We start from the raw sequence: 22,260 nt of genomic DNA, 5'->3' as shown, positions 1-22,260 counted from the left end.
GATATATTTCCCAAAAACCTGACAATATCTCGGGTATATTTCCTAAGTTGACCGAGAAGATATGTCGGTCTCCCTAATATGTTATGCGTCCACGCACATTACGTTATAAATATAAGTAGTTCAGACAGGGGTTCGACTCAGTTTAATTGTCTTCCTACATACACATAGACATACATTACTCATCCAGTTCTCTTAACGATCAGATCATCAGAGTGCGAGAGACAGATATGGCGGAGGGCGGCGGTGGTGGGCGTGGCCGGAGACGGAGAAGAACCGAGTTGAAGAAGATCGAGGACAAGAACGCTAGGGAGGTGACCTTCAGCAAGCGCCGGGGCGGCCTCTTCAGGAAGGCAAGCGAACTCTCGGTCCTGTGTGGCGCGGAGGTCGCGATCATCACGTATTCTCCCCAAGGCAATCCCTTCGTGTACGGGGCCCCATCTGCATCCAAGGTCCTCCGTCGCTTTCTTGGATCAACCTCCGCAGTGGAGGACTCCGAGTCAGGTGACGCTATGTCATTCTCATGCGGGGCGGACCCGCGCCTGAGCGAGTACATGCGACAGGAAAGGGAGACGTTATCGAGGCTCGAAGAGGCGAGGAAGCGTAAGCTAGAGGCAGAGTGCAAGGGGCAGCCGCAGCGGTGGTGGGAGGATCCGATCGAGGACATGGAGGAGGAGGAGCTCGAGCACTACATAGAGTGCGCGGAGAGGTTGATGGAGAAGGCCACCCAGAAAGCGGAGGAGATGAGGAATAACACGGCGCCCACCAGTACTGCGATTTCTCCAGCTTCTGCGCCCATGGCTTCAGCCAGCAGCACGGTGGTGGATACTTTGGGCACGGCGGTGTTCGACACGAGAAATGGCGTGGAGGCAGTGGTGGAGGAGGAGCTCGGCTTGGGAGACAAAGAGTTGCAGTCTCAGAGCAGCCTCTTGAAGGAGTTTGAATATGATGATGTTGGGTATATGCCTCTATGGTCCTGGTGATGACTGACAGCGATAGCAATCGATGTTCATGCCATGCGACGTTAATATTTTTATCAATCTTTATGGGGTCCAGGAAATTCGTAAATATTTCGGTACCGTAGGAAGTCATGAGAAATTTTCTGTTGATCGATGATCATCGGTTTTAAACTCTTTGAGGATTGCCAAATTTGGCCACCTATCAATTGTATAGGGATCTATTCTGCGTGTTTTTGTTAAGCAAAGTATTTTTCTAATGAAGCATTGTGTGATCGATGGCCACCCAATCGTCCACAAAATATTTCTTTCGAGCAAATTTGCATACGCCTCTGGCCAAAGAAAAAATCTGCATACGTTTCCTAATACCGAGAGTCATTAGCAACACATTTTCCACCAGACACAAAATCTCATAGAGTGATGGGAGCAAATACGATACACAACGAATGAAACAGGAGAAGATCGAGCTGACTCGAAACGCCATCACTCCGATCCAATCCACGTACAATGACGATCTCATATGTAGTTTTTGTGTGGTTGGCATTACTATGTTATGTGTAAGTCAGAAATCCATGATAGGGTCCGGCTACTAAAACCAAATTGATGACCAAGTCAACTAGACTTGCCCCGAAAAATCAATGTCGTATACGTGTTCATCGTGCTTCAGTTAATGAAGAGAATCATATTCGACTCCCTAGGGAGTTGATATCGATCTTCAATGATAAAAACTGGAGGTTTTCATTAGCGATATTCCAGAAATTGACCGTTCGTTTTCTGTTCTGTTAATCTTCCCTTTTACCTTGTTCACCACGCTCAGAGACTTCATCATTGAAAGTCCACATTTTTTTGTAGGAAAATCTTTTTCAGATTATGACATAAGGGCAACCTGATGGTTTTGGGAAGTCGTCTGAGGTTTCATCGAGGAAAACAAGGCTCGGCTCTAGCAGTTTGTGACCGCCGACCGGCACTTCATTTATCAGAATCGCCTGAATCTCGGATTCTTCTATTTTTTAACACCAAAACATTTCTTCTCAAAGATATATAGGTACCATTGGAAGGCTTCGATCAATTTGAGATAATCTGTTCTTACCATCGTAGTATCTTCCAAATCCACAAGGCCCTATGGCAGGGCCAACCACTTCAGCTCGTACTACTACTTGGTATGAATATCTTCCCTCCCTTTCAGATAATCTGTTCTAAGGTAAATTCATTGAAAGGATCGTGATTCTCAGACTCAAAATATAGTATTAGCTCGTACTTGGGACCAACTCTTGATCGTATTTATTAGGACTCACCAAATCTTCTCCGTCTGACGCGAATGAAGAATTAGTGTTGTGCTCTTCTTTTGTTTGATTCATGCAGCTTTGATCAGCTCGATCTACCACGTTACCCGTCAAAACAACAGCTCAAAGAGAGGCTGCTGCTTGCGATCCATGAGGCCAACGAAGGGCTCGGGTTCAGTCAATAGACTACTGGGCCACAATAAAATTGAGAAATGGGTGTAGTGCAGTGGCTAACACCATCATTTGATAACTTAGAGGTTCCAGGTTCGATTCTTATTAGTGGGACTACCTGTGCCCATTTATTTAGATTTCCTTTCCATTTCCTTGTACTAGGCCATGATCCTCCTCTTGTAACCGAAAAATAATAATAATGCACAATGTATATTAGGAAATATATTTGTTGTATTTCATCTGATGAATACGAAATACTTCCTTAGAAAATGCGCACTTAGATTACGTACTTGCAGTATGAAATACATACTTAGAAAATATGCTCTGAGAAAAACACAGAGATCCATATACAATTGGTGTGGCCAAAAATGGCAAATTAAACATCCTGAAAGAGATTGAAATCGAACAACAGGCATATTAACGAATTTCTTGGACCCCACAACGACAGACGGACAAAACATTAACGTCGCATGAACATCGACCGCTGTGTGGTGTGTCATCATCATCAGGACCATAGAGGCATGCACCCAACATCGTCATGCTCAAACTCCTTCAAGAGGCTGCTCAAAGACTCCAACTCTTCATCTCCCATGCCAAACTCCTCCTTTACGGCCGCCTCTGCGCCATTGCTCGTTTCGAACAGCCCCGTGTCCAAAGTATCCACCATATTGCGGCCAGCGGAAGCCATGGACGCAGAAGCTGGAGATGTCGTAGCACTGGTGTGCACCGGGTTGGTCCTCATCTCCTCTGCTTTCTGGCTGGCCTTCTCCATCAGCCGCTCCACACACTCGATGTAGCACTCAAGCTCCTCTGCCTCCAGGTCCTCAATAGGATTGTCCCACCACCACCCTGGCTTCCCTTTGCCGCTTGCCTCCTGCTGCTTCTTCTTCGCCTCATTTAGCCTCGATAGTGCCTCTTTCTCCTGCCGCCTATACTCGCTCAGCCGGTCCTCACACGACATTGACAATGGCATAACACCAGAATCCTCTCCCGCTGCCGAGGTTGGTGATCCAATGAAACGACGGAGGACCCCATCCGTGGAGGAGGAGCTGCTAAAAACGAATGGATTGCCATGGGGGGAGTAGGCGATGATCGCAACATCCGCCCCGCATAGCACCGCAAGCTCACTGGCCTTCTTAAACAGGCCGCCTCTTCGCTTCGTGAAAGTAACCTCCCTCGCAAACTTGTTCTCTATCTTCTTGAGTTCGGTCCTTCTCCAGCAATTGCGCGGCCTTCTGCCACCGCCGCCGCCCTCAGCCATGATCTCATTCTCACACTCCGATCCGATAGTAGACATCCCCACTAACAGAACTAACTGGATTAGTTATAGTGAGTAGGAAGAAAATTGACTCTTCTTTTGACTCATTACTAGCTGCCTACTTATCTATATATATATATATGTCTGAATGTATAAATTAAGGTGACCGACATATTGCTTATTCGGCTCAATTTAGGAAATATATCATGATATATTATATGGATTCAAATAGTTCAATTTAGGAAATAAATATGCTAATAGATTCAATATATACTTGTTTCATTTCATGTAAAAATGTTGTGCGTCTCCCCTCCCCTGGAGGATATCTGCACGATATCGCATACATATATATGCTACCGAAAAAAAAATATTGTAGCGACTACGCCATATGTATATCACACACATATATATACACCTTTATTTTATTTTTCTTTGGGCTCGACATATGTATACGTCACGCATACTAGGAATTTGAAATATCTTGTAGTCCCTTGTAAAATATAATGTTGATAATCAAATTTAGCATGAACCAAAAGCGATGGATCAAATTAACGATGCGCTAGAATATCACTTGGCATGCAGGTAACTGTCTCACGAGTCTAAAACCAAATTGGGTGTGGGCAGTCGGAGATATGTCGCGGGGGACTCACGCAATGTTCGGGTTGGACAGATTTTTGGATTATGTAACTGTTTATTTTCACACGTTTTGCTATCACGAATACCTGACTCCTTTATAATTCCCTATCAAATGTTCCATCTACTTAAGTTCTTCCCTTATCTTCTGTCATATGAATCAGGAGATTCAGGACCATAAGTTCAAGAAGATTGACGTCCACTCCCCTCGAATCTCAGTCCCTTTGATACCAAATGAGATGCTGGTTGGCAGCCTCCATCAGGGCATCTCTGCAGTCGATATCAAAGGTACGTAGAGAAATTAAGGAAAATAGCCCGAGGCTCGATCAAAACTACATGTCTCATGACCACATTAACGTGATGGGACGTAGAAGAACGAAAAGGAAAAAGAACAGAAAGATCCCAACATTAGTCGTATCATAGTTAACTCCGTGGAAATGAATGTTTTTCTTTTTTCCTTATTTAACTTGAAGTCGCCTAATCAAAAACTTTTCTAATTTCTCCTGCGAAAAGGGCGGTTCAATGATATTTAAGCAAATAATAGTATAAGAAAGGCCATAGCGATAGGTTGCAGAAATAGAAGAATGACAGAGAAGGTGAAATCCAAATACAATGAAATGGAAGTTTGAACCCCCCTTACTGATCTGATCTTATTTGAGGGGTTAGTCCCGGCTGCCGGCGACACGGTGGCTCCTTCAGACAGGGCAATGTTAGACACGGGCAATGAAGAACAGGCTCGTCTTCAGGGGTTATGGAGTCCCCGATAAGCCTCCCGGAGTAATGATTTTGGGTTTATGCCTTGACAGATTAAATTTTGTTTCACAACTCATGCGTCAATGTTTTGTTTTCCGATCAAACACTCTTTAATGCGATTCGAATCATCGAGAAACAGAGGATCTTGCTAATCTATACGGCAATTAAGATCCATTAACCATAGACAGGCAATCCATGATTTTATATAGTCACAGCTTCTGTTCATGATTCGTCTACACTGCAGCTTCAAAGTTTACATCGTAAAGATCTAAATTATAAAATCAACAGTCGAGTCGGCTCAGCGTACCATAATAGTAATAATAGATCTCTTTTAACACAATAGAGGGGCAAAATTGACGGGGGGGGGGGGGGGGGGGAGAAATATAAAGGGAATTGCCATAGGCCTTTTTTCTTTTCTATAGCAATTGTTGAGAATAAAGAAAAACTGTACAGTGAAAGTAGTATATCAACGTGTGTCCTTGTACGTTCATCCACATAATTCTGAAACGAGTTTCCTCCCTTTTGCTCATCATGATGATATAAGAGAATGCCAATATATACATTGTGCATCAATTATTTCCTTCCATCCTGAAAAAGACGGGCTTCCTGTTGTCTGATTAACCAAACCCGAATCCTTCGTTGGCCTCATGAATCGCGAGCAGCAGCCTCTCTTCGAGGTGTTGTTTTGATGGGTACTCTGGTAGATCCAGCTGATTGAAGCTGCACAAATTATCAAAAACAGAACAATAACATCCATCAATATTGGGCCATATAGAGTCCAAACTGAAATTACATCACTTGTCACTCTCACAAATAAAGCCAAAATCACGAATTGGTTCAGATCTTTTTTTTTTAAATAAGTGCGAATTTGGTTCAGATCACCCCAGTAACTAGTGTGACATCCTAGTATTGTCTTGTAAGAATCACGAACACGAATTAAATTTATCATCTGAAAGTGATGGAAAACATTCTGTACCAAGTATGAGCAGAAGGTAAATGTTCGGGGCTGCCGTAGGCCTTGTGGATCTGGAACTTCTGTGAGCCTGAAATTCCTTGAAGTGCACTGAAACCTTCCAAGGGCACCTATAAGAAGGAATTTTCGAATGGGAATTAGAACTAATGACAGGTTCGACCGTTATTCCGGAAAAGCTTCGGGGTCACAAGTAACACTAAGTATCACCTTTGAAGTGCCAGTCACAAACTGCAAGAGCCGAGCCTTGTCTTCCTTGCTGAAACCTTGGACGACTTCCCAGAACCATTGGATAACAGGGGATGCAGCGCTATATCCTGAATATTCTGTATTTGCCCTCATATCGTCCACTGTAAAAGAAAATTGAGAAAATGCAGACTTTCAATGATAAAGTCTATGAAACATGGTGAAGAACGCAAAAAAATGGGAGATTAGCAGAGCAGAAAACGTACGGTCAATCTCCGGAAGACCACTAATCAATAACTCCAGTTCTTTATCATTGAAGATAGATATCAACTCCCTAGGAATCAGCTCAGTGAATCCTTCAAGGAAAGCGTTAATCTGAGGACGAATGGCAGTTGTTAAGCGATGCTCGGCTACCAGATCAACATACTGATGCTTGTTCTCCTCAGTGACTTTGATATTTCGTCCCCCGGGGAGCAATTCATAGTCAGTAACCTGCAAATATTTATTTCATATGCAAATCAGAACTTTAGTTAAAAAAAGCAAAGGATAAGAATAAAACTTTCTAAGAAGATGAGGCAGATGAGGAATTATTGGTTTGTTACCTCTGCTCGCTCGTATAATATCAACTTCTCCTCATCCGCATCCATGCTGAAAGTGAGGTCCAGGACATCCGTTATATCGTTCTGCAAATGGTAAACAGCATTAGCAGAAGTCCTTTCGAGACACTAGAGAAATTATAATGATATTGATATCAACAGATGAATAACGAACTGAGGTCCCATATTGGTGTTACCTCGAGCATCCATTTCAAATTCTTGAAGTAATCAGGATCAATTGCCTCAATATCAAGATAGGTAACTTTGACCCCCAAGATATGCTTGTAGAAAGATCGAGTGAAGTGGACATCCAAAAGTTGCCCATCAAACAGCGCTTTCCCAACCTAATTGAAAAATAGGCGTATAAGCAACTGAGACTCATTATTTGAAGTAATCAATAAAAAGCACATCAAAGTAAAGAAAGACACTCACAACTCGGCCGACGAACTTAAAGTACGAAAGATGCTCAGTTTGGTAAACAGAATTAGGATTAGGTTGAAAAGTCGATTCATTTCCGACAGTGGTGAATAGCAATGCTCCCTTGTCGAAAATGACCCGAGACAACAGCTGATACCATTCCCTTGTGAGTCCACCCGCATCTATACCTTCCTCACCCTGAAAATGTACAGTCAGCCGCCCCTTCAGATCGTCAGTGGATCTCATGCGCAACTGGTTATATGAGTCTTCGAGAATATAAGCCCTTCTCACAGAGATCCTCAGAGGGCTGTGATGGTGATCATGCTGATGCTTTATCTTCGACCTGAAATGGGCCCGTTTGTTGTCAAATTCAATGAACCGGGGGACTTTCAGCAAGAGGGAGAAGGACTTCTCCAGCAATCCTGGATTCTGCCTTATGAAGGCATTCAGCAGCTTCCTGTGCCTCTCCGAGAACTTGACAAAAGCAACTTGTTTCTCATCAACTTTTGCTGAAGAAGCTGGCAAAGGGGCCTTTCGATGACTTCCTGATGCTGTAGCATCTTCAAGCTCAGGAACTGCAGCTATACTCAAGTCGTTGCCGCTACCCGTCTGAGCAGGATGCAATTTCTCTGCCACGACGAAGAAGGATTCTATGTAGGGCAGAACATTCTGAGAGCCAGCAGGGAGAGGAGTCATTATGCCCGATGGAACAGACTTTGAAGCTCGTGATGAAGTCAGCTCGGGTGAAGAATCTGAATAACTCTCTATCCTGCTGATGCAATTGCTTAATTCCAACCATAAAGGTTCCAAAGCAGCATTGATATCCCACACCTGAGAGAGAGCAGCAGAATAATCCTTCTCAGGAAGAACCTCAACCACCTTCTGATCCTTTTCTTTTTCTTTCAATGTGGTCACAAGGGAGCTCAACGCCTGCAAAACCCTTAGTATTGCAGATCCCTCAGATGATGTAACACTCAAGAGTGCTTTGATTGCTTCCCCAAACATTTGTAGCTCATCTATGGCAGACTTGGTCAAACTCCGAACCACGCTAGCCAGCTCAGTTATGAATAGATGGCAATGAGTGGGAGCAGCTTTCACCAACTTCTTAATCACCTCAGCGACCAGAACATAAGCATTATCCGACAACCTGCAAGCCGTTGCACAACAATGACGGATAAACAGCACGTGGATCAACAAAGGAGTAAGAAAAGCTAAGCTCAGAGTGATAACACAAAATCTTCAAAGAAATTAGTAAGCCTCTGAGTATTTAGTCTATAAAATACTTGAAAAGTATGTCCAGATGCAATTCGAATAGTTCCATGGATAAAGCTGCATGAATCAATACACAGAAAGATTGAACAGTGTACTGCTCAATTAGTTATGCAGATGCAGGCATCAAGATCCCTTGCGAATGGCTGAGTACCAGATTCCAGCCACAAGGGGTAAACCAGTGGAGACAGACAGGAAAGCCCACCCAAAGAGGATACGCATAGGACGAGAAACACCACATAAGAAAATCAAGATTAACTATAGCGTTTAAATGAGATGCGGCTGAAAGCTAAACACATACCCCTCTTTTGCGAGCAATGAGCAAAGAAGTCGAAGTTCCCCTTGTGGCAAATTGAGAAGAACAGTCTGAGTATCAGTTTCATCTTTTTCACTAAAACTCTTCATGTCCCTATCCACATTGGCCGAGGTACCTGCTGCAGAGGAGACTCTGCCAGATTCCGCATTCACTTCAGCTTCAGACAGAGAAACCTGGGAACCAGATGGTTCAGCAACAGATGCTGCTGATTTCCCCGGTGAACTTTCTTTGGTTTCAGCATTGTCGATTATGACCTCCAATAAGCTGAGCAGCTGAAAGGTGGGAAAATAGAATAAGAAATGAACACCGCATGAGCCTGATATAAATGCAGACTATATCAATAAGCAAACCATCAGTTTTCAATGCATTACCTGTTCAAGATGAGCTATACTCCGCAGGTAAAGAGGCTGGTTCAAGAGGCTCAAGAGAAGCTCAATCGGCAAATATTCTCCACGGGGCTGATTTTTATTTTCTTCAATTAGCATTATGGCTTTCCCACGTGACTGATCAGTATTCTCTGGCCCCACCGGAACCGCATGGGGCAGCCTAAGCTGAAGCAAAATCTTTGCTACATATAGGTGATTCCTAGCTAGATAAGTCATGGTTTCCAAGACTCGTCGAGAAACCAAAGGGGGGACTCCTACATTAAAAACCACATTACATTAAGAAAATCATTGGCATAAATAATAAGAAAGAATAGATGGCTGCAACAGCAACTGCTTTCAAATGGAACCAGTTATATGCTTATACTAACATGCTGATAATAGCTTAGAATGTAGTTTTACATAAACAAGAAGAATGAAGCCAAAACGAGGTAAACCTCCGATCATGGTGAATTCATAGCAAAAGACTAGTCCTCAGAACCACCTGCAACTTACCACTAATGACTATAACCAAACTCAAGATACAAGTAATGGTGCAACAGGATCAATTTTACCATCTAGGATCCACTGAAAATTGTAATATATTGGCGCGATATGCATAAAAGTAAGACATGCCACTACTATAATTAAGACACCAACCAAAACCTTGTTTTATCAATACAGTACCAGTACAATCATATTCGAAAGCTTCTTTTAGGACATATAACTAGCCCGTGCATTTGCTAACAACATTGTAAATAACATTAAGAAACAATCGACTCTAGCCTTGCCTTTCTGTTATGTGTTAAAGCCAAAAAGTAAAATAAAAAGACGCCCATAAGTGAGATAATAAGAAGTAATTACCATCAAAAGACTGGGGACGAGAATACATCACGCTCTTTTGGCAACCATAGAGACGAAATGATGCCTCAGCCTCATTAAGCTGATTGACAGGCTTCCTTGTATCAGGCGTCAGCATATTCATGAGGATATTCACCAATGCAGTCCTCGTCTCACTATGAGAACATAAATTTAAGAGAAGCCTCTGGAGCTGACCTTTGTAAAGTGGCTGCAGAAAAGAAATATAGTATTTAATGAAAGTTAGCATTAGTTTTTTTTTTTTTCTAATTTAAAATGAGCACCTGCTGTATGACATCTAACATGAGAACTACCAGAACATGATATCTCAGGATATTTCCACATCTCGGATATACCTGAACCACACGAAACAGGTGGATCATAGATTTGAGAGCTTCAGTGTCTACAAGAGGAGCTCCATCAGCTTCAACAAGTTTCATCCCAAAGGGTCTGCGTGAAGCAATGCTGCCCCCAGCTCTGTCAAGACTGGATCCAGAAGCTTCACCTCGTCTAGAAGACTCACCCCTGCGATTTCTAGGATACATACCAAAGAGGGTCCGATTGTGATATCTATGAGCAAATCTTTCACGCAACATGTTAGCCTCAGCGACCAGAGCAGGAGTGAGATTGGCTAAAATAGCATCTGATGATGTCAGAAGAACCTGATGGCACATAAATTTGCGCATAGGTTAGATAAATTGTGCAGAAGTGAGGCATTCATATAAAATTGCAGCCATGACCTAATTTACCTCTTCTCGTAAATCTGAGGGAAATGTCGCAATAATGGATACTGTGTCCATTTCAACTGGTTGGCCTTCAAGTTCCTGAGATTGCTGAAGCCTCTGTGCTTGCTGTTGTGCTAATACTTCTGCACGGATATCTGAAGGAAGAGCAGCCAGAAACTCTGGATCAATATCTCCATTACCTTGGGACTCAGCATTTGAAGGCTGAGCCACTTGACCTTGTTGAGCTGAAAGCACTTCTGCACGCAACTCCTCAGGCAGGGCATCTAGAAAAGCAGGATCAATAGATCCAGCATCAGGAGTCATTTGTTGCTCCGCCGTATGACCATCCTGCTCTCCTTCTCGTGCAGAATTCTCTGGAACTTCAGTTACCCGGTGAAGTGATGTGTCCCTGCCTGTGGCAGTTGCAGCATTTCCAAAAGATACATTTGTTCTCCTTGAGCGAGCAGCATGAGGATCAGTCAAGGTAACCCTATCTGCAGAACCCTGTCTCTCTCCACCATCATCTTGTCCATCAGCACTTCCAATCTCGACATCCAAGCTCCGTAAACTTTCACCAAGAGTTCCTCCACTTCCACCACTTTCTTGGCTCACTGCTTCCACATCCCGCACAATAGCATCATTGTGTTCAAACTGCATATCAACAGATTGTGCACGTGTTCCAGATGAATCATTTATTTGGATAGAATCTGCCACTGGAGTTCCCATATCATCATTTCGAGGAGCATCAGTTGCTACAGATGGAGCAACCTCCTCACCTTCACCATTTACATGGCCTCCAGCAGCTTCCTCAGGCATTACACCAGATTCTGATTCCTGCCGCTGGCTGAATTCACCATTGCTATTAGGCTCATTCTCTTTGTTCTGCTCAGAAGGTTTCTCAGCTGCTGGACGCCTCAATTGGGAAACAAGTACATCTTCTAAGCCTGGGGGTATTGTAGCCGCACTTGACCCACTCATTTGCTGATTCTCATCTACCCATAGGTTCAACCGATGCCCATGACGTCCACTTCGCAATGATCGGAAGATCAGATCCAACCTCATTGAGGGTGTCTCAATGTTTCTATCAGAGAATGCTACATCAGACGAACTCTCTGGAAAGACATGTTTCCAATATTCAGAAAACATAATTGAGTACAATAAACAGAATACAGCAAAAAATTCTCAAACGATAAAAGTCCATTTTATAAATGCAAGTCTTGCAAAACAAGATGAGAAAATTTCTAGGTAAAACCATCAAAAGTAGCTTACCCAACTGTCTGTGAGAAGATGAGAGCAGTGAAGTCGGTCTACTTAAAAGAGGATGCCTCGATGGGGGAGCAGTACTAGTGGTCCTACCCAAAAGATTATAAATGGATGTTGTGCGTGGTAGACGCCTGGAACCAAAAACTTCCACTGGCATGAGGTGAAGTGAGTCATTGGGAAAACTGTTATTTCTTCCAAGAACTTCGATATGATCGAAGACATTGATTCCATTGATTCCTTCCTCAAGCCTGAGTATAACACCATCCTCATCGTCCTCATCTTCATCATCCTCCTCCAAGACCTCTTCATCAAAATCATCATCGTCATCAATATCATGATCATCTTGATCTGTATCATGATGCGGCAGGTGATGAACTTCCTCTTCCTCAAGATCATTGTGGTCATCATCCTCATCATCGTCCTCGTCAACATCATCTCCATCATCATCACCAGACATCTCCTCATCCTCATCATCATCTTCGTCATCCTCGTCAACATTCTCCTGCACATGAGGCTGGATATCATATCGTATACTTGCATTGTCAATGCCATTTTGAAGCTCCCTGTTGTCTCCCGAAGTTTCATGCATGAAGTCATCCTCACTACCTGAAGCAGAGGCTCCATCAAGATCCTGGTCATGCTCCATATCATCTGTCACAGCCTCAGAACCGCCATAACTCCGAAGATTATTAGAAGACTCAGCATTCTCAGCAGCCATTGCATCATTGTTTGATTGAGATACTGCTTCCATAGGTTCGGGCATCTCACCACTGTTATCTACTCTTCCATGCTGAGTATGGTCAGAAGGCTTCGATGCATTCTCACCCTTCCCTAAGTTGGAATCAGCAGAATGAACATACTCCTTAGACACAAGCTCAAGAGCTTTTATAAGTGCTGTGGCCACTTTAGGTGAATCAACATGGTCCAGATCTAACACTTTCAGAATCTGGGTTAATGACCTTACTAGACCAACATCAATCAAAGTAGCAGAAGCCTCTGATGAGATATATGAACCAGTAGGTGAACGACCAGTCAGAACATCATTAAGCAGATCAACATACACCTGCAACTCGCTCCCTGGCAATCTGTATCCCTTACTTGATTCGATAAAATCATTAAACACATAATGGATTTCCGAGAAAACCCTCCTCCTTGCCTCTGCAGAGCGCACACAAGAAGCAACCAAAAATTGGCTTGCTCTAGTTGACAGTTTATGCCTCCAATCTCCGTCTTTCTTTCCTTCCTTCTTGGAACTTCTAGCGCAGGGAATAAACTTACGGAGAACATGATGGAAAACACCCCCCCCACAACCTTTCTGATGAGGACCCTGGCAGCTGCCATTTTCAGCATCTTTCCGGAGTAAAACATGCACAGAGGAAGCATACATCAGCAAAATCTCAGTCAAAAGTTTCATTATAAATACAACTTTTGCAAGTGATGCAGAGGCTTCAGCACTGGAGGTCTCACGCTCCTCAGAAACACTCGCAATGGCTTTCCCTTTATCCTTAACTGCAGCAACATCTATGTCCATGTCTGAAGTTGATGGAGTATTCTCATCAGAAAGTGGAGGTTCAAAAGCAATGACTGAATCCAAGAGAAGCTCAATCACAACAGTGAAGCTGTGAGGATACTTTCGATGCATTTTTGCATTCTTGGAATTAGAATCAGTTACCCTGCCATGCCCATTTCCATGGCCTCCGGCATTTGTAGAACCTAGAGAAACCTTCCCATCACTTGCAAGCTTTTCTTTCTCTGATGCTTTCTCCTCTTTTTCTTTCATTTTATCTTTCTCTCGATCTTTGAGCAAGACAATATACGGTCTTTCACCCACCATCTCAACTTGGCATACAGCCTGAGCAGCCTCCATGAATATAACTGGGTCCCGCGAAATAACAGAACTCAAAGTTAAAAGAAAATTGCGGGGACTGACCCTTCCATTGGAATGTCTGTTAGCAGCAACCACAAGGCTGTGCCTTATCTCAGATTCCATTGCTTGCTGGAGAGTATTGGGATCTTCAAGCACATGACAGATAATAGTAGCAGCAACATTATCAAAACCTGGGAAAAGGCTACTTGTGGGCAAAGAAAGAAGCGAACTCAGACCTCCCGCATCTAAAAAGTTAACAGCGACAGAGTGATTTCTTGTGAGAGTAGCACACAGCTGCAAAACTGCATGAATTGTTTCTGATGGCAGTGGATTTCTAATAAAAGTACAGGCGATTTCGATCAGTTTCTTCTGCTGCTGAACATCAATATGCTTCAGAGATAACCCCAATGCTGACTGCAACTTGATTTTCTTATCCTCATCAATACTTATAGACGAGCCATCATGCCGCTTCAACTGGTCAAGAATTTCCGTGTTCAACTTGTGATCTGCCTGTAGAAGTCTATCAACAGCGAGAAAAGCTGCGGTCACCCACTTTGGAACATCACCTTTATCCCTGTCACCTGAAACAGAAATCCACTTTGACAGCAGATCTGAAGCAAGTTCTACAAGACCACTCCCTGACGCAATTTCTCGGGCCATAACATCCTCATGCAGAACTAAAGCAAGAACATGGAAAAGGGCCGAGAGCAAGGTGATATGTCTGCTGTCAGAAGCCAAACTGCAATCCTTCAATTTGCCAATGATGAATGAGATGACAGTGGATCTGCATTGGCCATCTTTGTGGGAACAGATCGTCATGAGAAGGTCATGAACAGGAAAAGCCAATGAATCCTTCATCTCTAGAAGCTTCACACATGTTGCTAGCAACTCCTCCACAACCGGAAGGTGTACCAACTCCACCTCAAGATGCTGACCATGAGCATTCGAACTATCTTCCCCCGAGTCCTGTTCAGAATTCCCAAGAGACATGGCAAGTGCACGAGCTAGTTCATCATCCTCCTGAGCTTCCTCTGGATGAGAAAGTAACCACTCCATTGCAAGCTCCACACTATTTGAGCCAACTTGTCGCAAAGCTTCTTCAGCCCTAGATCGTGAAAAGCCCATCTCTACAATAGTCAAAATGGTTGTCTCATTTGGAGGCGGACCGGTAATGCGCGAGCTGATATTGCTACTAACATTCTTTACTTCAACTCCCGAAAAAACGTGTTTGATGATGGAAATAGCAGTTGTAATGAAATCATAGCTGCAGTCAGTGAACTGAGGATGAGACCACACAGGGAGAACGGATTTCAGAACCATGGATTGAAGGACCTTTACAAATGTCTCAGCATCCCGCGGAAAAGGAACATCGACATTTGCCAACGGCTGAATAAGCAAGTGCTTAGTAAAAGGAGTCAAAATGTTGGATGATGTCACCAGGTGGTCCATAAGTTTACCATAGCTCGCCAAAGGACCATAAATCCACAATTTATCAGCATCTTCCTTTTCATCTTGCTTTGGATTACCGTCGTCAGTCTCCATGGGAGAAGCAGGAGATTTATTAACTGCAAAGAGCAACTGACTGGTAGCTTCAAAGGTAGTCAGAACTGACTGAATTACCCCATGGCCATACAAGCAATTTAGTAAAATGGGACTGCAAGAATCTGGTCTGTCCATCAGAATACCATCAATGAACTCGATAACCTTACCAAAGAAGCGGCACTTGGTTGAAACAGAAGCCTCTGATCCAGAAGGATTTACATGGCCACCAAAATTCATGTGTTCCAAAGCAATGGAAGCAAAAGCCGAGGCAACTATTTTTGACGATGGAGACACATTAACAGTATCCTCCCGACGGCGAGAAGGAACCAACATGACCTTTCCCAACTCTTGAAACAGATGGGTTATGTGAAAAGAAAGTGATCTAACCATGTCACAGCAAGATGCATAGTAAGATCTGCGTTTGTCCAATTCTTTTCTAGAAGTAGCATCTGGAGAATCAGAAGGATGCTCTTCATGCGCAGATCCAGGGCGCAGGCCTGAAGGGACTTCACCACGGAAACTGCTGCCACCATTAAGACTGCGATAAAGTTGAAAGAACTCCAAAAACTGGTTTTGCATATCAACCACGGATGATCTCCTCCTCATCATTGGATCAAACAGTTGCCTGAAGGAGTTAAACGTCTGCTCTTCCGTTTCATTCACACTGAACTCTGATTGATGTGACTCCATGACAGACCCAGATACATCATCCTCCTTTTCAAGCTTGGAATCTTCAAGAAGTGCAATCTGCCAGATAACTTCCCGTTGGAGACGTCCAATGTCTTCCAGAACATCTTTGCTACCATTGGCGAATTCTAGAAGCAATGCGGCTACCCAACGGTTGTCTTTAGAGGCGGCAAGAAATAAAAGAAACTCAACAAGGGAAAGTTCAGAAAATATTTCCTCATCTTGGGTCCCCTTGGGATCAAGCAAAAAGGACCCAGGACCAGAAAGAAAACCAGCCAACACTTTTTTAAGATGCTCTCTCAGGGCAGAGCAGAAGGCACGTGCTAATGGAGCTGAGTGATGTTGAGTGAAACCCTTGAAGACCATGGTACTATGTAAGGCAATGGACATCCCTTCAGACGACTGGGCAATGCTAGGCCTCAATAGTAGCTTCAGTAAAGCATCAATTCCTGATTTCTCTACAAATAACCGGCACGTTTCTGAGTTTTCCATTGTCCTATGAACCAAAACCATCAGATGAAAGACTGACAGTTGAATAAATTGCTCGTCACCAATGCGTTCAGCAGTTGAATCCACACAACCAGCCAGACTGCATCCGGAGGCATTTTCCTTATCTTCAGAATCCATGTCCATTGCTGTACTCCCATCGACGTTGCCAGAAGTCCCTGTCCCATTAGTTTCACTGATCGAAGAAATTTTTTCAACAATCTCCACAATTATATCAACTCCATCGCTTCTCACAGATGATACATGGCGAAGGAGTTCTTCCAAAGCATTTGCCAAAGGAACAATAGCTTCATTCATTGCCACAACATACTTCTTACTGGTAAATATGTTGACAAGGAAACGTAGGGCTGAAGTTTCCTTAACTGCATCAACACCTCTCGTGTTAAGACAGATTGCACCAAGCCCATTAGGGACACAGGTAAGAGCCTTTGCAGAAGGAAGAACACCGGCCACAACTGAAGCTAAAAAAGCATCTGGAAGACCCATTTCGAACAAAGCGGGTAAACAGGTAGGATCTTTGTGAATGATTTCACTCATAAGGGTCACAGCTGAGTGATAAATGTCACCACCAAATTTCTCTATATTCTGAAAAATAAGTGACAAGGTGGATGCCAGGACACTTTCTTGAGAATTCTGGGACCTACTAGGATTTGATGGTGAGTATGTAGCAGATCCAAGTGCCTTCAAAGAGACTTTAATGAGCCTCTTCTGTGAATTCAACAGATCTTCATTGCTTCTTGAACTTTCACCAACAGGTGGGGCACCAACATCTACAGACAAACCGATGACTCTATGAACTTCTAGCTGCAATCTCTGAACTAAAAGCTCAACCCCACCCAGCTCCCTGAAGTGAGAAACTGCTGAACTACTGTAATCCATAAGCTTTTGAATGGTCTTCACAGCAAAACAAACAAGATGCAAGTGGCCAGGATCTGAATCTTCCAGGAGTGGTAAAAATGTGGGAAGCATCCCCCAACCCCTAAGATTGTTACCAGAAGTTGAAGACGACACAATATGAAGAACATAGAATTGAAGAAGTGCTTCCACAAAAGCAAGTGATGATGGATCACTGGAATTCTTTAGAGATACCACAGCCTTCTGAAGCACATTCAAGAGAATAGTGCGGTTTGTTGCAGTGAAACTAAGGCTTGATCCACTTAAAATCCGCGCACGTTCATGAGACGATATGTAGGCAGCTAATTGAGCACCCAGAGCCAGCATCGCAAGTGTACGAATAGTTCCTGGAATAGAATCTTCAGACCGCACAATTCTAATCAGTTCATTTGTATACTCGGGCTCATTTGCAAAGAATGATGTCAGTTCTTCATGAGCATCACTGGATTGAACAAGCACGATGAAAGCAAAAAGCGAAATCCTACTGTACAGCCTGCACGTTCTGGCAGAACGAAATGCATGAGCATATCTGATTCTAGTAAGCAATGGAAATCTAAGATCAGGAGGCACATTGTACTGCTCAATGCATTGTTTCATAATGACAAGATCATCCTCCTTCCGCAGATGAAGATCTGGCATGTGTATAACTCTCGAAGTAGAAGCTTGTGCTGGAGCACTGGATTCTTCACTTTGCCCACTCACTCCATTCAGCTCAAAATAGAGGGTCGAACCCAGCCGAAAGTGAGAATTATCACCTTCCTTATCCTGTTCCGACGGGAACAAAGATAGTCCTTCTTCGGTCTTCTCATTTGCAACAACACATGAATACAAACCCAATCCTTCTTCCTTGCTTCCCCAGCCTTGTGCCAAAGAAAGAAGATAGCTATTCACTGCTCCACATCCAATTGACTTTCCACCCCCATGCAGCTTAGTTATTTTCACAAGTGCAGATAAAGTCTCCAATGATGCTATCAGAATTTCTGGATCTGTGGATGATAGTAGGAGCTTGAAATGCTGCAAATGGATACAAACATGGTTACATTGCAGAAAATAAAAACATCGCTTATCACAAATAATTCTCAGTGGCCAGTAAGTAAATGAAAGTGCCAGATGCAGTCACTAAATCAACATAAGTTGAGCAAAGACACACCTCTAACCCATCGAATGAGCTCTTGTTATGACAATTCTCTAATATTATCTGCATCACTCGCAAAATCTGTAAAACTGCATGTTTTGGGAATGGACTATCATCCTCTGTTAATTTATCTGACAAAAGCAGGTCCTTCCTACATGACACGTAAGTCTTGAAGTATGCCTCAAAATGAAGAAATAGTGGCCTCCAATGATGGAAATTTCCCTGCAATTTTTGCACAAGTTAATTCTGAGCACCAATAAGAACAATATAGCTGATCAGCACTTACAAAAGAAAAGCCATGTGGTCACCTTATCATATTCCCAGCGAAAACCAGAAAGAGGTATCGCTATATCTTGCAGAGGACTCTGGATGACCTTGTCAATGAAAGCTTTAACTTTAGGAGGCTGCGAGGCAAAAGGGTCATATGCTCAGAGTACTGCCAATGGGCAATAGCCAAAGATTCTAAACCATAGATACCAGTTTTTGCCAGAAACGCAAGCAACAAGAATAAGGGATTGCGAATCTACTCCCACGTTGAAACAAATTTTAAAATATCCAAGAAGGAAAGAGTTCTTGTCTGCCCCACTAGGGGCAAATCTGAACATGCTCCTTCCTAGAATCATGTAAAAAAAGCTAATTGATGATCAGCAGATGGATCAGGTGGTATAACAGGCATACTTCATGATGCAAGTGCAGTCTTGTAAGAAATATCACAGCTTCCATAAGGCATCTAGAAGACATGCCAAGGTGCCTACATAGGGTAGTCTATAGGATAATCGTGGATTCCATTTAGTAAAGTGCACTTGCAATGACTAGATGCTTATGAGATGTCATCTTATATGACGATTGGCAACCAAATTTCATTCCATTTCCATTCCCTTGGGTCAAATAAATAACTTCCGTGAACTGGAAGATCAATATATGGGAAAAGGAAGTAAAAGCAGCAGAAAAATATTTGCTACTTCAGAGAAAGAAATCTGTGGTGCTGACCATAAAATTGCTATCAGGATGCTAGGTTGCACCAGATATTCATATGCGGAGTCTTTATGGATGACTACAGCACAAGAATATACAGGATCATCATATACTTACTTCCCGAGAATGGGAAAGGGTTTTGATGTGGATTGTGTCAAAAGATTACAGAGACCACAGCTGTTTCGTCCACAGATTTCAATCAACTAAGCAATATGAGTGTTGACACAACTAATTTAAACAAAAGATGGCTGGGGTGCTTGAAGAGAACCCATCCGGCAACTAAGAGTAAAAAAGATCCCATCCTCAGCCATTGGAAGCTAGGGGTCAAAACCCATATATTTTCATGGAAAATAAACAGAAAGCAATTAAGCAAGGGAGAGGAAGTTATTGGTCCTTCTCAATGCTGGGGCTTGTGGAGCTAAGAAAATGTAAGCAGACTCATATATCATCAAAAGTAAGGCCATCAATATAAGATAGCTGGTTCAGGTAGCACTATTTTTATGTTCCTATTTTTCCACTTTTGCAAGACTTGTGTATATCTTGCCCTTTATACTTCAATTGTTCTTCTTATCCAAAATAAAAATAAAAATCTAAACAAAATATCTATAAAGCTATTAATTTTGTAAATGGTGGGTCACTCCTCAAACCTTCAATTTACTATATTGTTACAATGAAGTGATTTATTCCCCCCACCACCGCCCACCCATTGAGGGAACTTCTGATTGAGCCCATTCTGTAATTAAGTACCCTCCAGAAGCTCAAAAGTCTTGGTGATCGAGGTATATTCATGGATTCTAAATGGTCTTGGATCTATTATTGTTCTGCCAACAACCTAGAAAACTTGGTTTTCGAAAAGATAGCAGATTCTACTAATTCCCACCACAACAGTTTATAAATAGTCTGTGCATCAAAGAAACTCAATTTTGCCAGAATGCTCCTTTTACCCAAGGCACCCCAAGGGACATGAGACATTAGACGAATCTTCAGTCTCACTGACAGTAGTCAGAAGAGAGCAGCCACACCAGTTTTACTAACCCAAATCTTCCATGAACTAGTCCACTATATATATAAAAGGAGCTTTGTACATTTAGATGCTAAGACCGTAATACAAGAAAAATTTGGCTGCCATGGAAATCTATACATTGGTGAGGAACATAATGACATTGCATTTTTTTCATTTGCTCCCAGTGAAGGCAAGGGGGGAGTGGGGAAGAATTGAAGACGGACGATAAACCCAACAAATGACGAAGGAAATCGCATGAAAATATCAACTCACGGCCATAAAAACCTCTATACTCATATTTACTTAACAAAATACTATAGATATTCCTATCAGAGGCTTGAAAGCAGCTTTTGAACATCTTTTTTTAATGATGGTAGAGACTGCAAACTTGACAGAAACCAGAAAAGGAGGACTAAGGATCGCGCCAAATTTTTATTCCCGACAAGACCAGAAAAGGAGTTGACTTGGCATGTGAAGACTACAGAGTGATCAGACAAACAAGTTTGACATACTGATTGCCCAGAAACCAGCCAAGCTAAATGACTATCCATCGAACATGAAGTCAAAAGACTCACGCCCTTCCCTAAAACCTCCTAACTCAAAAACCAAATATACGAATCAGCAGAAGACACTAACCTAACTTGAGACATCAACGTACGACGTAATCAAGTCTATAAACAGAAAGCAACACTTGCGTGTGTGTGTGTGTGTGTGTGAGAGAGAGAGAGAGAGAGGGAACCACAAAGCGTACTTGTGAGAGAAAGCAACACTAGAAGCGCAGGCAGCGGGATAAGAACCCACAAAGCGTACTTGTGAGAGAGAGAGAGAGAGAGGGAGCACTTACAGTCTCGGAATCAAGTCTGATGGAGGGACCGACGGCAGTTTCACCAGACAGGAGCTGCCGGAGACGAGACGGCAAGCTCGATCTTAGGGCTGCCATCTGACCTCAACCGAGGCTCTCACTCAACCGCTGCAGCAAGCCAAAAGCCAAAACCCTAATCAGACACAGCACCAACACGTACAAAAAGAAAATAAAAACCACAACGGAACAACAAGGCAGCTGAGAATCCATCAAACCAGCAACACAGTGACAGAATCGCAAGCAGATCGGAGACGCAGAGGGATGAGAGCAGGACAGAGAGGAGACGGACCTGAGGAATGGGAGAGCGGGACGAGGAGGCGCGGAAGGAGGCGGACGCATACACATCCGAAGCTTTGACTGTGCGGAGAGAGAGAGAGAGAGAGAGAGAGACGAGCAGAGGCGGAGAGGTCTGATACAGAGAGAGAGAGAGGCGAAACCCCAAAGCAAATGGGAGAGAGAGAGAGAAGGAAGGGAGGGGGGTGGAGGTTGAGTTGTATAAGTTTCGGGGTTAATTTAGGTTTAATATTATAGTTTTGGCTTTGGGCCCCCCTTTTATAATTTCTTCTATGTGATTTACTTATGATAATGTTTAATTTAATTAATTGGTGAGGAGGTGACTGACGTGCGAGGCCCCGCCCCGATCGATCGATCGATCGAGCTTTTTCTTCTTTTCTTTTCTTTAAGACTTTTCCACGGCCTTCTTTTGCTAAGTCGGTGTTACCGATGAATGTGAAGTAGTTTAAACAATTCATCGTTTATTACCATTAAATAATGT

The 22,260-nt window shown here is 43.1% G+C and overlaps 3 protein-coding genes across 4 annotated transcripts; 1 reads left to right on the top strand and 2 right to left on the bottom strand.

The window, feature by feature from the left end:
• Window positions 1-146: 146 nt before the first annotated feature.
• Window positions 147-1,068, top strand: LOC116192972 (agamous-like MADS-box protein AGL29). Its single transcript, XM_031521688.1, has one exon. The coding sequence runs from the start codon at window positions 228-230 to the stop codon at window positions 978-980; it is 753 nt and encodes a 250-aa protein (XP_031377548.1). The 5' UTR covers window positions 147-227; the 3' UTR covers window positions 981-1,068.
• Window positions 1,069-2,912: 1,844 nt separating this feature from the next.
• LOC116203084 (agamous-like MADS-box protein AGL23) lies at window positions 2,913-3,704 on the bottom strand. The gene has a single exon (XM_031534750.1). It carries the CDS (start codon window positions 3,702-3,704, stop codon window positions 2,913-2,915), a length of 792 nt encoding a protein of 263 aa, XP_031390610.1.
• A 1,729-nt stretch (window positions 3,705-5,433) lies between these two features.
• Window positions 5,434-21,974, bottom strand: LOC116199933 (E3 ubiquitin-protein ligase UPL2-like). Of its 2 annotated transcripts, none has more exons than XM_031530526.1 (17): window positions 21,775-21,974; window positions 21,468-21,593; window positions 18,954-19,049; window positions 18,661-18,867; window positions 12,020-18,524; window positions 10,775-11,862; window positions 10,382-10,687; window positions 10,032-10,236; window positions 9,177-9,445; window positions 8,791-9,077; window positions 7,236-8,367; window positions 7,001-7,147; window positions 6,810-6,890; window positions 6,474-6,699; window positions 6,232-6,371; window positions 6,028-6,134; window positions 5,434-5,771 (listed from the first exon to the last, which is right to left on the bottom strand). In XM_031530526.1, the coding sequence occupies exons 2-17, from the start codon at window positions 21,561-21,563 to the stop codon at window positions 5,669-5,671; spliced, it is 10,995 nt and encodes a 3,664-aa protein (XP_031386386.1). In that variant the 5' UTR covers window positions 21,564-21,593; window positions 21,775-21,974; the 3' UTR covers window positions 5,434-5,668. The 2 variants fall into 2 exon arrangements, with proteins under 2 accessions (XP_031386386.1, XP_031386394.1); XM_031530534.1 differs by having other exon boundaries at window positions 9,177-9,442.
• Window positions 21,975-22,260: the final 286 nt, after the last annotated feature.

The sequence above is a fragment of the Punica granatum genome, chromosome 1, assembly GCF_007655135.1.
Source record: "Punica granatum isolate Tunisia-2019 chromosome 1, ASM765513v2, whole genome shotgun sequence".
Taxonomy (NCBI): Eukaryota; Viridiplantae; Streptophyta; class Magnoliopsida; order Myrtales; family Lythraceae; genus Punica; species Punica granatum.
This window is presented reverse-complemented; position numbering and strand designations above follow the sequence as displayed.